Source organism: Typopeltis vanoorti, chromosome 23 (assembly GCF_054136105.1).
Source record: "Typopeltis vanoorti isolate ZY-2024b chromosome 23, IOZ_Tvanoo_1.0, whole genome shotgun sequence".
Taxonomy (NCBI): Eukaryota; Metazoa; Arthropoda; class Arachnida; order Uropygi; family Thelyphonidae; genus Typopeltis; species Typopeltis vanoorti.
In genome coordinates this window covers 38,730,948-38,744,248 of record NC_143571.1, presented here as the reverse complement: position 1 = coordinate 38,744,248, position 13,301 = coordinate 38,730,948, and the positions used below count along the sequence as shown (strand labels likewise).

Sequence of the window (13,301 nt, the reverse complement as noted above, 5' to 3'; positions counted from 1 at the left end):
TATTAAAATACCTTGAATAAGAAATAGTTGTAGCAAGTTTTTTTTACCTGATCAGAAAGTAAACTAAACTTGACAATTATAGTCTTATATTATATACTTCAGTTTACTTTCTGATGAAGCATCTTCTTCTTATAGCTCTACAGCCGAAATCCAGCATTGGCTTCCTGGATTTGTTGCCTCCAACCCATTCTGTCCAAAGCTTTACTTCTCCAGCTTGGACATTGTAATATGATGTTGCTATCTTGACTAATAGTCACTGAAGCATAAAAAAACAAAAAATACAGACTATAAACAAATAGCCTAGTTGTGAAGTATCAAAACTAAGCCACTTGTACATAGAAGCAGTGGCTTCAAGTCAAATTAATTTAGGTGTCACACCTTTCTTTGCACTGCAGTCCATTACTGAATACTGAGCCAGTTTGATGTGAAGTCAACCTATATATATAATGGTTGCAAATGTTTATATACAACCTATGTATATAAACATTTGCAAGTGTGCATATATATATATATATGCACACTTGCAAATGTTTACTTTTGTTTGGACAAAGGCTAAAAATAAGAATTACTTCAAGTTAATTTGCATATTAAAAATGAAGATATTAGAAAGCACACAGCATTAGTCAAATGGGTGTTTTATGCAGAATGGAGGTGAAAAAGAGAAACAAAGACATTTAGGTGAACTAACACAGTTAACTATTTCACAGACCAAAATGTAAGGATCATGAATAACAAAGACCTGACAAATCAAAGATAAATATGGAAGAAAGTTGTTGATAAAGAATCATAAAACTTACACATGTTATCCTATCGTAGAATCCTGTGTGCATCTCCCCCCTTACTATTTTTCAGTAAGGTAATAGCAATATTAATACCAATATTAATATTGCTATTACCTTACTATTTTTCTTCTTTAATAAGGAGAACAAAATCTTAGATGTGCAACTTATGTGCTGCTGCCATTTTTGTCTTTGTGTTAAATATAGCACTGTACACTTATGAAGCTATGGGAAATATACTGTAATTTAAAAAGAGTAAATTTTAATTAATTTGCTCTTTAGAATGAATTTTCTCTACATTAATTCTGCTTATAAAACTTTGTGACAGAGCAATTTTTTTTCTTGTAAAGGAATGGTACTAAAGGATGATTCATAATAAGAAATATCTACACAATACAGACAGATAAGCAGATACCTGACAGTGGAAAATGTATTCTGGTGTTGTTTTTTTAAATTTTGAGTTCCAAATCAGACACACACCATCTGGATCATGTGGGGAATCTTCATTGTTGTTGTAAGATGCAACTAGAAGTTCTGGGAACTGAAATTAGAATATTTTTAGTGCACTTGATATCATATGAAGAGGATATTCTAGTCAATATATATTATACTATATTACAAAAATATAACTATTAAAATATATATAATTGATCTCTCATAAATGAGAGATACGTTCAAAATCCTTATAGGAATTTGAGCATATTACCAAGGTTGGATAATCTTGAGTAGGAGCAAAGACAAATGGAAATATAGCCAAAACACGTGGAAAGAGAACTTTGGAGTTTGTGAATATTTGGGATGTGTTTAATGGTAAAAAGGTACTGCACAGAAGATGAGTTGCATTTGAATAACTAGAGTAGGAATTTAGGGAAGCTAATGTCTGGCAATAGAGTGACTGGGATGAGGATGATAACTGTAGAGGAAAAACAATTAATAGAAAGTTGTAAGATTTGTTGAAACAGGAGAAAGCAACAATGGGTTTACAGATAATATGATCTAGAAATGCACTGCATTCTTTATATACAAATACAAAAAATAAGTGACATGAGATCATTACCTTAGCCAATTTAATCTGTCCAAAAAATGATGAGTATTAGTGAAATAACATTGACTGAGGATGATACTCTTACAGGAATAGAAATTGAGAGACAATTCTCTACTCTGATGAAACAATTCTCCTGCTAATGACTGCATGATAATTATCTCATCAGAGTAGAGAATTATGATGAAAATGGGAGGGACTCTGTAGAGGATGCTGTGAGGTATAGTAAAGAAGGCAGGTTTTAACAAATTTGTTTAATGAGTGCCAGGGGTGAGTGGTCATTATAGGACACTAGAAGGAAAAATCAACCAAACATAATAAAGAAAGTGAATTCCTGGAGTTTCTAACATAAGTACAGCACACAACAGAAGAAACATGGAACCAAGAATATGTAACTGTGAATCATTTTTCAGTTTTGTCTCTAGTTGGGAGTGTAATCACCTGATTATTGGAAGATAAACTGGCAAGTGGAGATGCCAGATTAAAAGTGATATTATGTGAATTAATAGATGAGAGATTGTGACACATCTTAAAAGCCAGCTTTCAAATCTATAATGGTTGAAGGTACTTGAAAGTGAAGAAATTACTAGTGATTTGGGAACTAGTTAAGAAATGTGTTTGGAGTTAACTCATAATTAGGTTTAATTGAATAAAAAAGCACAAAGAAACAATTAAAGGTTTAACAGTTCCATGATTTCATCTCTACCACAGAGTCATCTTCTGGGATATAATATAAAAACTGTAATAACACACACACACACATATAGAAAAAAAATACCTGAAAGATGTTAGACTAGAAATCTGAATTCTTAAAAGGAGCACTCTTCATGGGTGCTGATAGAATTAACGTTTCAAAAATCTCTTGAGAAGTTGAACACAACCATATTTATTTAGATTCAGTGGGCTTTTTAAAATCTGTTGCTGATTACAAAAAAAGTAAGGTTTGTATTTGCTACAATGAAGCATAGTTTTTTCCCCATTAGATTCTGCAGATGTATCCAAGGCCTATTCAGCTAAATCTGACTGACCATACTTGTGGAAGCAGATGTATTTCTTGTTCTTCAAGGTAGATGATGGTAGATCTCCAAGTTTGTTGAAAGGATGTAAAGTGATAAGAGGAATGACTGTTATTATTATTATTTTATTTATTTTTGGTATTATAGCCATCAGACAGGAAGGTACAATAAATACAGGATAATTCAACTATGAGGGAAGTCTGGTTGAAACAAGGTTTTTTTTTATGATATCATATTGTTGGGAGAGGGGATAATGGGGAAATTTGTGTGTGTATATCTACCAGTGTGGATTGGTTTTCTGTAAACTGAGAAAGTCAATGAATAGACATGAGATTAATATTATCTAGAAAAGATGGAAAATTGTTATTTATTTATTTACTTATTTTTTGTATCTTAACCAGACAGAAGGTTTGGGAATTGCAGTAACAAAAGCATGTTTTTCAAAATGCTTCATATAGAAATTGGCTAGAGTAGGAGAGAAGGGAGCCTACTACACCCTTTATCTCTCTTTATATTTAGTGTCCTTTTTTTTTTTTTTTTTTTTCCTGGGCTCAATATCTAGAGGTTTGTACAAGGTGTAGTCTTCAACATGTTCCTTTTTGATTGTATTCACTAGTACTGAGTCCAGAGTAGCACTATCCTTATTGGCTCTGGTAATTATATTTTTGTCTTTATGTAATTCATAGAAAGTTGGTTGTTGGAGAGATTTTTTAGGTTGTGAAGCTTGCATAAGGAAGTCAGCTAAGTTGAGCCTGATGTCAATGGCAATATGTTGAAAAAGGCTGTGGACACTACACTATATGCAACAGGAGAACTAGATGTTGAAACTTGACAAGGTGCTACTACAAAGTTTCGGTTGAAGTTATGGATGCTCACGGCTGTTTAGTCAAGCCTTTTTTTACAAAAGGTTGATGACAACCTGAATAGACTAATGCTGCAGTTGAGAAAAGATCTCCATAGATCATCAAATTGTATGTTTTTTCTTTATTTTTTTTGAAAATAATTATGGGCAAGTTTATTTGAAATATCAGAGAGAATACTCCAAAGTTCCAAGGTAAGAATTAAAGAGGGTTCAGTGTGAAGAGAGCTAATGGCTTTGTTAAAGTTTTGTTGAGTGGTTGTCAACTATTCTCGAAGTAATTAAAAGCAAGTATGTCTATAGATTCGGAGGGCTCAGAGGAGTGAAATTTGATTTTAAACTTTACACAGGTATGTATAAATTACTGTGTTCCTGCATATTTTTAATGAAGATTAGCTGGTTAAGTTCAACAGATAAATGGACTTTCCACTTACCATATCGTTTAGCTTTGTGTACTATGCTTACACATCACAGAATTAGCAAACATGTATTAAGACTTAGGTGCAAATTTAAGCTGATAATTAGATTTAGTGGAATGAAAACAGCACAAAGAAATAATTTTGCTTAATTGTTTTAAACAAAACAGGTTTGATAGTTCAATATTTCATCTCTGTCACAAATATCTTCTGGGGTACAATATAAAAACTGTAATGACACACACACACACAAACAATAAGTAGGAGTTGTTAAACTAGAGGTCTATATTCCTGAAGGCTAGCTGTAGCTTTTGGGTGGGAGATCTAAGTATTAATGTTTCTCAAATCTTGGAAAGTTTAACACAACCATATTTATTTAGATTGGGTTTCCTGGTACCAGAAAAATGTCTTTCAAATTTGTATTTGCTTTAGTGAAACATAGTAGCCCTTCTGCCACATACTAAGCAGGTTGTACCTAGAGAGAGAGAGGAGTACAAGTAGTGGTATGTGAGAGACACTATCAAGGCCACATTATGACAAGGAGATTGGCTATTATCTGCTGTATGAGCAGCATATCTAAGATTATTTCTTCTCATGGTCTACCCTGCTCTCTTTCAAAAAATTAAATATCACAAAAAATATTATATGACGGAAGAGGTTCTGTATCCATGTGGGAAAATGCCAAATTTAGAATCTATTTCTGACCTTTGTGGTAAACACATAGCTCTAAGATAGTTGTAGAAACAATTCAAATTAGAATCAAGAAGGAACTATATCCTGACAAGGTGCCCTCTAGGGGTCAAATAAAAACTTATTCTTAAAAGTCAGAAAAGTCTGGCTAAATATGGTCTTAGAATGGCAGCCCCACAGATCTTTGGTAGTTAATGCTAATTCTAAGAATATTCTCTCAAACTTATAGTGAGTTCTATGCAGCACAGTTGTCTTTTCTTCCATTTAATGTTCTGTGAAAGAAAATCAAGAACGTGGCCTGCCAGTCATGATTGCCATACAGATGATCGCAGCCACAGTTTTTACATTCTTCAAAGTGGATGTTAATACATATGCCAGTCTGTCCAAAGTAAGCTATGTTATAGGCACAAGAAACTTCACACACTCCAGGATCAGGATCTACCAGAGGTTGAAGTTGATCCTTAGAAGAATCACTGAAGATTGCAAGTTGGACGTGTGATTCAAAAGTGGCATAGAGAATATATCTGCATAGCACTTTAGGTATCTTTTCTGATACATCCTGAACATAAGAGTTAAGAATTTTGCTGTGATCTTGTGTGTTGGTTGCAGGAAGGGTGGGCGAAGATGGGAGGGAACATAGTATCTATTTTATAGGAGTTGCAATCCTTGGCTAAAAAAATATTGCAAAGGTCCCTAAATTCAGTAGCTGGAGGGGAGGGGGGTTCCCCTCTTAATTTGTATTAATTTGCCAAAGATCTGAGAGACCATCATTTTAAAACTACATTTAGTCTGACTTTCCTGAATTAACTTAATTTTTATCTGATCCCTAGAGGACACCTTGTCAGGATATTAGTTCCTTTTCAGTTACAACCACCTAATTAAGTAGTATGTGTTTATCATATTTGTAGTTTGTGATGTTTATACCCTGAGGTACTCATATGATCTGAACTTGCTGTAAGCATATTACTAAAATAAGACATAAGCCACACTGAAATGGAGGCCTTCATTCCAAATTCTATTCAAAAGACTGACTTTTGAACAGAATTTGGCACAACAGACATTTAACACAATAGATATATCAAACCAGTCCATGGGAAAGAGGGGGGGGGGACACCATACCACAAGTAGTGGCTCAAGACAAGAACTTCACTCCATTATCATCCTATAACGAAGGATGCAACATTTTATTTATTTTATAGAAATTGCAAGGGGCTCTCTCTTAATTTGTATTTATTTGCCAAAGATCTGGGAGACTATCATCCTAAGACAACAGTTTTGTAATAAATGCAAAACCAACAACCAAAAATCCAAATCTGACTTTAAAAAGCAAAGTGCTCATTTGCTATACAAATAGCACTCATTACCTTCTGTGATGCAAAGAAAATTAAGTGTAATTTCTATTCATCTATACTTCCACTTCTTTTCTCATCCAGATAGCACTGTGGAACAACATTACTGCTGAAGAATAAAGCTGACTTCCTGGAATTATTCTTTTTCTCCAACTTATTCTTGCATAAAGGACCAAGACAAATAGCCTCTTGTCACACCATAATGAGTATACCGTATGTTTTCTGTACTATTTTTGCAGGAAGGCATCAGAAGGGTCTTAAATAACCTAAATAGCAAAAAGTCATCTGGCTCTGATGTATGGATTATGCCATAATCTATACCTGCAAATCTTTCATGACATGGAAAGGTTTGGAGAAACCTGCGCTACTACTGATATTTCCAGAGCATGTGAGTGGATCTAGCATGGTGGGAAACTGCCATCTTACTTTTCATCTTCTAATTGTGTAGCCAATTTCATGAACACCCTAGCTGATCACAGAGGATGGCTTCTCAGCTAATGCAGGAGTGTCTCCAGACTCTGTTCTTCCTCCTGCTGCTCTTTCTTTTATACATGAATAGCTTTTTCTCACTAACAAAATATCTATCCATAGTTTTACTAATGACAGTACACTCCATTCCTCCGACTCATTTAAGATGCCTCACTACCTAAACATCTCAAGCTTCAGAATCATCTGCAATCAGCTCTTTAAATACCAAAAATACCAACCATCATACCATTTTTTGATGAAATGAGGATAACTTAGTCCCCTTCAATGACTACAAAACACATATCTCTATCCTTTGTCATGCAAAAAGGATCATCACCAGACAAGATTAGATATTCAATTACTGGCATTTATAACTTTTCCTGGCACGATTACATCACATGAAATGCTTCCTCAACATTTAATGCGATGCAATGGAATTGTGTCAAACACTTGTCCAATATTAGAATACCATTATCATGTTTTGAGCATGCACAGGATTACCCTAAAAGTTACTGGTGAGATGCAGAGGAGGGTGGTTCAGCTGATCGATGATTTTTCTCGATAACTCATTTTAACCAATGTCCTTTTAAGTCTTCTGTCTCTACATGGCTACTGCTTAGCTAAACTGTTATCCACCATTGATATGCTTTCCACATTCCTATGCTAACTTGCTGAAACACAAACAGCAGCTATCCAACATACTTTTGCTGTCTAAATTCAAACAAACTGAATGTACTTCTCCTCTTCAACTTTATTCACTGGCTTCTATTCTCTAGAACAGGCCTGCTAAACAACTACAACTCCAGCTCTTCAAGAAAAATGTCAACAGGTTCTTTCCCACCTAATTTTTGCCTGCATAGTGTGCTGCAGGTTCTTCAACCTCTCACATGTGAGTATTTAACACAATATTTGTTACCATATGTGATGACAAGAACTGATGTGGGAAAGAGAAAACAGATGAAATGGAGGTGCTGAGGATATTGGCATGTGCATTACAAGAGCATGAAGGAGAATTAAGAGCAGCTCTAACCAGGCTGTTTAAGTCTTTCGTTCTGATAAGATTCAAAGGGAGTGAAAAGAAGCAAAACAGTTCCATTGCATAAGACTCCAAAACAGAGGTATTATAGATAGACAAGTATCTCAGTGGTGGTTGTAAAAGTGCTAAAGACATATCCTTCATAAAGCCATGCTGTTCCTGTAGATACTCTGATGGAAACATGGCTTTATGAAGGGTAGGTCATATGCCCTAGTAATTTACTCACTTTTTATAATAGAGTGAAAGATGAGTTTGATTTAGGGAATGGTAACATGATGATATACTACTGCACTTTGTAAATGCATTTGATAGGCACTGCATGGAACTCAGTTACACCAACTAGAGCAGATGGGGATGGACATGAAGCTGGTACTGTGGATAATAGGATGGTTGGTAGATGCATACTAAAAATATATATAAACAAGCAGTCTTCAGACTAAAAGATAAATAGAAAATAAAATATCCTTAGACTACCCATGGTACAAAATGCACCACAGCTTTACAAAATAAAATTTTGTGGGTGAGAGCAAGTAATTTTTTTTAAAAAAAAAAAAAAAAAAAAAAAAAACCTTAGCTGCTAATATACTTACTTCATGTGCAAACTTTATTTCTTTACACTAGGATAAAACAATTATCCATCACATTAAATTGTTATTGAACTTCTCTTATGTTTTTAATTCTTACTTTATTACCAATTGTTTCACGTTTCATGTGCTTGTACTGCAAATGTACAATAACAGTATATCTATCTATATAAAAATATAAGATAATGTGCATGTCAAATGTGTATGTAAGATGCTAAAAATGTAATATTTGGAGTTGATTTTTGCAATATTCGCTGTATATGTTTTGTATTGAATATAAATACAATAAATATTATAATAATATGTCTGTATTATGAAATTTTTTTTCAATGGTGGCTGTGAAATATTTTAATTTTTCCAACGGGACCTTTACATCCATAAGTTTGAGAAGCACTGCCATAAACCATCTCACACTGAGAAATAAAATATATTGAATAACTAGAGACTATCACCTTGTCCTCCTGACAATCCCTCTTGCAAAACAGATGCTTTTTTTTTGTAGGCTTGGGGGGAAGAGTGGTTGGCAATCCCCCCCAAATGCTTTCCCCGGGGAACTGTGTTATCACCATTACTTTTCAACATCTGTGAATGATTTCCCTATTTCCAGAAACTAGAAGTTTTATTTATGATGATGACCTTGCCTTCGCCACTCAATCAAATAATTTCAAGTCTATTGAAACTATCCTATCACTTTCCTTAAATAGTCTAACCACATATTATAGCAATAATCAATCAAAATCAAACCCCTTGAAAACCCAGACTGGCCTTTTCCACCTAGCAATAAGGAACCCAACAAGAAGCTACAGATTTCTTGGGAAGGATCCCATATAGAACATTCCTGGAACCCAGTCTATATTTGACTCTCGATCACACTCATTCATATAAAACACATACAAAAAAAAATGAAGGCAAAAGTTAATGCAAGAAACAATAAACTAAGAAAGCTTACTTCCTCCAAATGGAGTGCAGAACCCTAGTACACCAAGATCTTCTGCCTTGGCCCTTTGTTATTCACCTACTGAATATGCTGGTCCTGTATGGTCCAGATACTGCCATGCTGAAAAATTGGACCCAGCATTGAATGAGAGTTGCTGCTTAATAACAGAATGCCTGAAACTAACACCATTAAGAGATCTGTATACTTTGACCGGTATTGCTCCCCTTTCAACAAGATATGCATTCTCAGTTGATGAAAGAAGCTGACAAAATGATGAGCACCCACTATTTGGTCAGACTCCAGTGTCTCAAAGACTAAGATCTCAACATAGCTTACTAGCAACTGTTGAACCACCCAAAAAACCCTCCAGAGACAAGGCTTCAACAATGGTATACCCAGAGAATAATACTGGTAATCCAATAGCTGAACATCTTCCACTTGCTGCCCACTTGGACTAGAACACCTGGTAAAGCCTCAACAGCCTACAAATGATAGGATGTTGCAAACAAAATCTCATCAAATGGGGCTTCCTCACTGGACCTGATAAATGTGAGTGTGGGACAACTCAGTCCATGGAACACCTTTCTTGCCTCTTCTTCAGTCACCTTGCACCAAAGAGGACCTTACATTTTGCACAGAAAGAGCAATTGTTCCTCCAGTACCTTATATACTATTTACTATATTTATTATATATAATTTGTATACAGTTTTCAATTCCATTTATATTTTTACCAATTATTCCCTTTATAATTTATCTATTAAATTTAAGTTGTTCTCATTTGTAATATATCCTAATTAGTTGTAAAATTGTTGTACCAATCATTTATTACTGTACCACCTGTGTTTGGATATGAAATAAATAAATAGTACAGCATGTAAACTTTTCTGAATGAAGCATTCATGAACTTAGCCACTTCCTAAGTAAGTACCACATGATCACCACCACCACCACCACTTGGAGGCAGAATGGTTGTCTTTAACAGAAATACTCCTCTCACACTATAATTAGATTAAACACTCTTTGACCTCAAGTTCTTTCTGTCAATCCTTCATGAAGTTGACTCACAACAGCTCGATAAATTCAGTTTCATTCTTCTAATCAGATTTCACTGCTGCAGAGTCAATGCTTGGATAGTTAAAGCTTCCCATTATGATTACTCTTATCGCACACATCATCTTTATTTGATAATTCATTTCATCTATTTGGCCTGAATCCTGCTTGTTCTTCTTCAAACTTCCCTTCCACAATTTTTCTTAGCAATTTCTGAAGTATGCTTGTATAACTATTACCAGGAACACTCAGTAGGGAAATTGCTCTGTAACTCTCACACTGTTCCATAGATGGGTATATACTACAAGAGCTCTACTCCAATCATTCAGAATTCAATTCTTTGACCAGGCCTTCTGATGTATGCTATGCAACCACTGGAAAATTATTATACCTCCATGTTTGAGCATTTCTGATTGAATGTCATGAACTTCAGTTGCCTTCCCACATTTTAGGTTTTCAATAGGTTTCTTTTTTATATATCTATCTATCTATCTGATATATATATATATATATATATATCAGGCACTGATAGGTTCCTGTTCCGTGCTTTCTACCATCATGCTGCAACTGCTTGTTTCATTTAGCTATCTTTCAAAATAATTACTCCATACATCTAGAATATCTTTAGTTTTCATGTCACCTTTATCTCTGATTCTTTTTACATTTCTCTTTCCTCCATTTCTAAGCTTTTTTTGATAGCCTCCAGAATATTTTCCCACCTTCCTGATATTTATTTTCTGTTCTTAATAAAGTCTTCCCATGACTTTTGTCGAGATAGTTTTACACAGGGCTTTGCTTACCTATTTGCTAGGAACTTTCCATACACTTCTTTCTTTTTTTTGACTGCCTCTTTAGCATCCTGAGTTCATCATGGAGTGGACTCACCACATGCTAGTCTGGCAGAATCAATGTTTTCTTTAGGGTTTGCCACCGAATCTCAAGGATTTGGTTCTTGGTTTCAGTCTGTTTCATTTTTTCTTGAATAATATGTTTGTGTATGATTCTATAGTTTATCTCAGAAAGCTGCTCAACTGATTTTTAAAAGTTTCTTACACTTCAATATGCAATTCAATTTTATTCTGCTCGACACTAAATGATGATCACTTCCAATTTCAAATCCTGTGTATCCTCCTATTTCCTAGCAGTGGAAAGCACTGCTATCAACAATAACTTAGTGAATGGGACTTTTCTTATTTCTTGCATCCTCTATGTGAATTTGTGTACATATTTATGTTGGAACATGGTGTTAGTAATTGTAATAAATAGTCCATGTCCTGAACAGAAATCCAGCAAGTACACTCTATCCAGCAAGTACAGCAAATACCTCTCTATACGGCCCCTCTTTATATGGCTTTTCGCTATAACAGCCTTGTGTAATTATGGCTAAGTTTCGATTTACGGTCCACAATTTTTCAATATACAGCCAAAAAGTCGAGACATCCCCTGTGTACGTCTTTTGTCATGTGTTCAAGGCCGGTCACGCAGCTCAGGAATGCTATTTGCGTCGTCTTGTAGTCACGCAATCTTTGCATAACACATAATTCATCCCCGCCTTTTGTAAACGTGTTCATGAGTAGATGTATTTAGTGATCAGTTTAGTAAATTAGGTAAATCCTCAGTATCAAAAGTAGAAGTGTTTGTTTCTTCTTGCATTCTGTTTCAACTATAAACATTGTTGATAAGTACATAATATGCATTTGTATGTAAATACATATTAAAGTGTTCAATAAATATGTATGTATTTGTGTTGCTATAAAGTGTGTACATTATAACTGTTATTATTTTTTGTTTTTTAAATAGAATCCAGTATGTATTTGGGGGAAACATGAGCCCGAAACATTCTTTAAATTTGGAGAGTGATGGAGTTAAAAAAAAAGAAGCCAAAAATCTGTCTCACTAGAGACTAAACTAGATGTTTTGCGTCGTATTGAAGCTTCTGAAAAAAATTGTTGACATATGTAGGCATTAGGGCTTGCGAAATCTACGGTTCAAACAATTCGCGCTAACAAAGAAAAATTGAATGCACATTCACAGTCAGCTGCACCTTTAAGTATTTCAAAATTAACATGCCAAAGAAGTAGCAATATGGAAAGAATCGAAAAATTACTAAACATATGGATTGAAGACAACAATCAACAGAGAATGTCAATGAGCCAAATGACTATCCAGGAAAAGGCAAAAAGTATTTTTGAAAATTTGAAGAGTGAAGATACTAGTGAAGGTCCGACAGATGAAACTTTTCTAGCAAGCCGCGGTTGGTTTGAAAAATTTAAAAATCGCCATAATTTGTATAATATTAAAAATGAATGGTGAAGCAGCTAGTGCTGACGGCGATGAAGCTCTAGCCTATCCAAACATTTTGAAATCAATTATTGAAAGAGGTGGATACATTCCTCGACAAGTTTTTAATGTGGACGAAACAGCACTTTATTGGAAACAAATGCCTGAAAGAACTTGCATTTCAAAAAACAAAAGGGCTGCATCTGGATATAAGGTGTCCAAAGAGTGATTAACTTTGCTCCTTGGTGAGAATGTGGCAGGGGATTTTAAGCTGAAATCGCTTTTGGTATATGCTTCTGAAAATCCAAGAGCTTTAAAAGGATTGAACAAGAAACAATTGCCCATCATTTGGAGGTCCAACAAAAAACTTGGATGACCAAAATACTCTTCAAAGATTGGTTCAAAAATTATTTTTGCCCTGATGTCAAAAAATACTTGCAGGAGAAAAATGTAAGTAACAAATTCTTGCTCCTGTTGGATAATGCTCCAGGGCATCCAGTTAACTTATCTGAATTATCTGAAGATGTGGAGATTGAATCTCTACCTAAAAAAACAACGGCCCTAATCTAGCCAATGGATCACGGTGCAATAGCTACTTTTAAGGCATATTATATGAAAAACCTTCGAAAACTTATAAATGAAACCGATAGTTTCATTTATAAGTTTTCATTTATAAATTTATATGACGATGGTGAATCGTCCTGGAAAAAATTCAACATCAAAGATGCTGTGGACAACATTAGCGAATCATGGAATGAGTTGAAATCAAGCACAATGAACCATGTGTGTGGAAA

General features: G+C 34.6%; 1 protein-coding gene across 2 annotated transcripts in view; it reads right to left on the bottom strand.

Moving 5' to 3' along the window:
• LOC150093788 (cytoplasmic dynein 1 intermediate chain 1-like) overlaps window positions 1-13,301 on the bottom strand; it is a 479,575-nt gene that overhangs the window by 137,078 nt on the left and 329,196 nt on the right. For both annotated transcript variants that reach the window (XM_090413194.1, XM_090413193.1), the window contains exon 9: window positions 1,195-1,320. In XM_090413194.1, coding sequence (XP_090269320.1) covers window positions 1,195-1,320 — 126 coding nt within the window. The remainder of the gene's footprint in view (window positions 1-1,194; window positions 1,321-13,301) is intronic.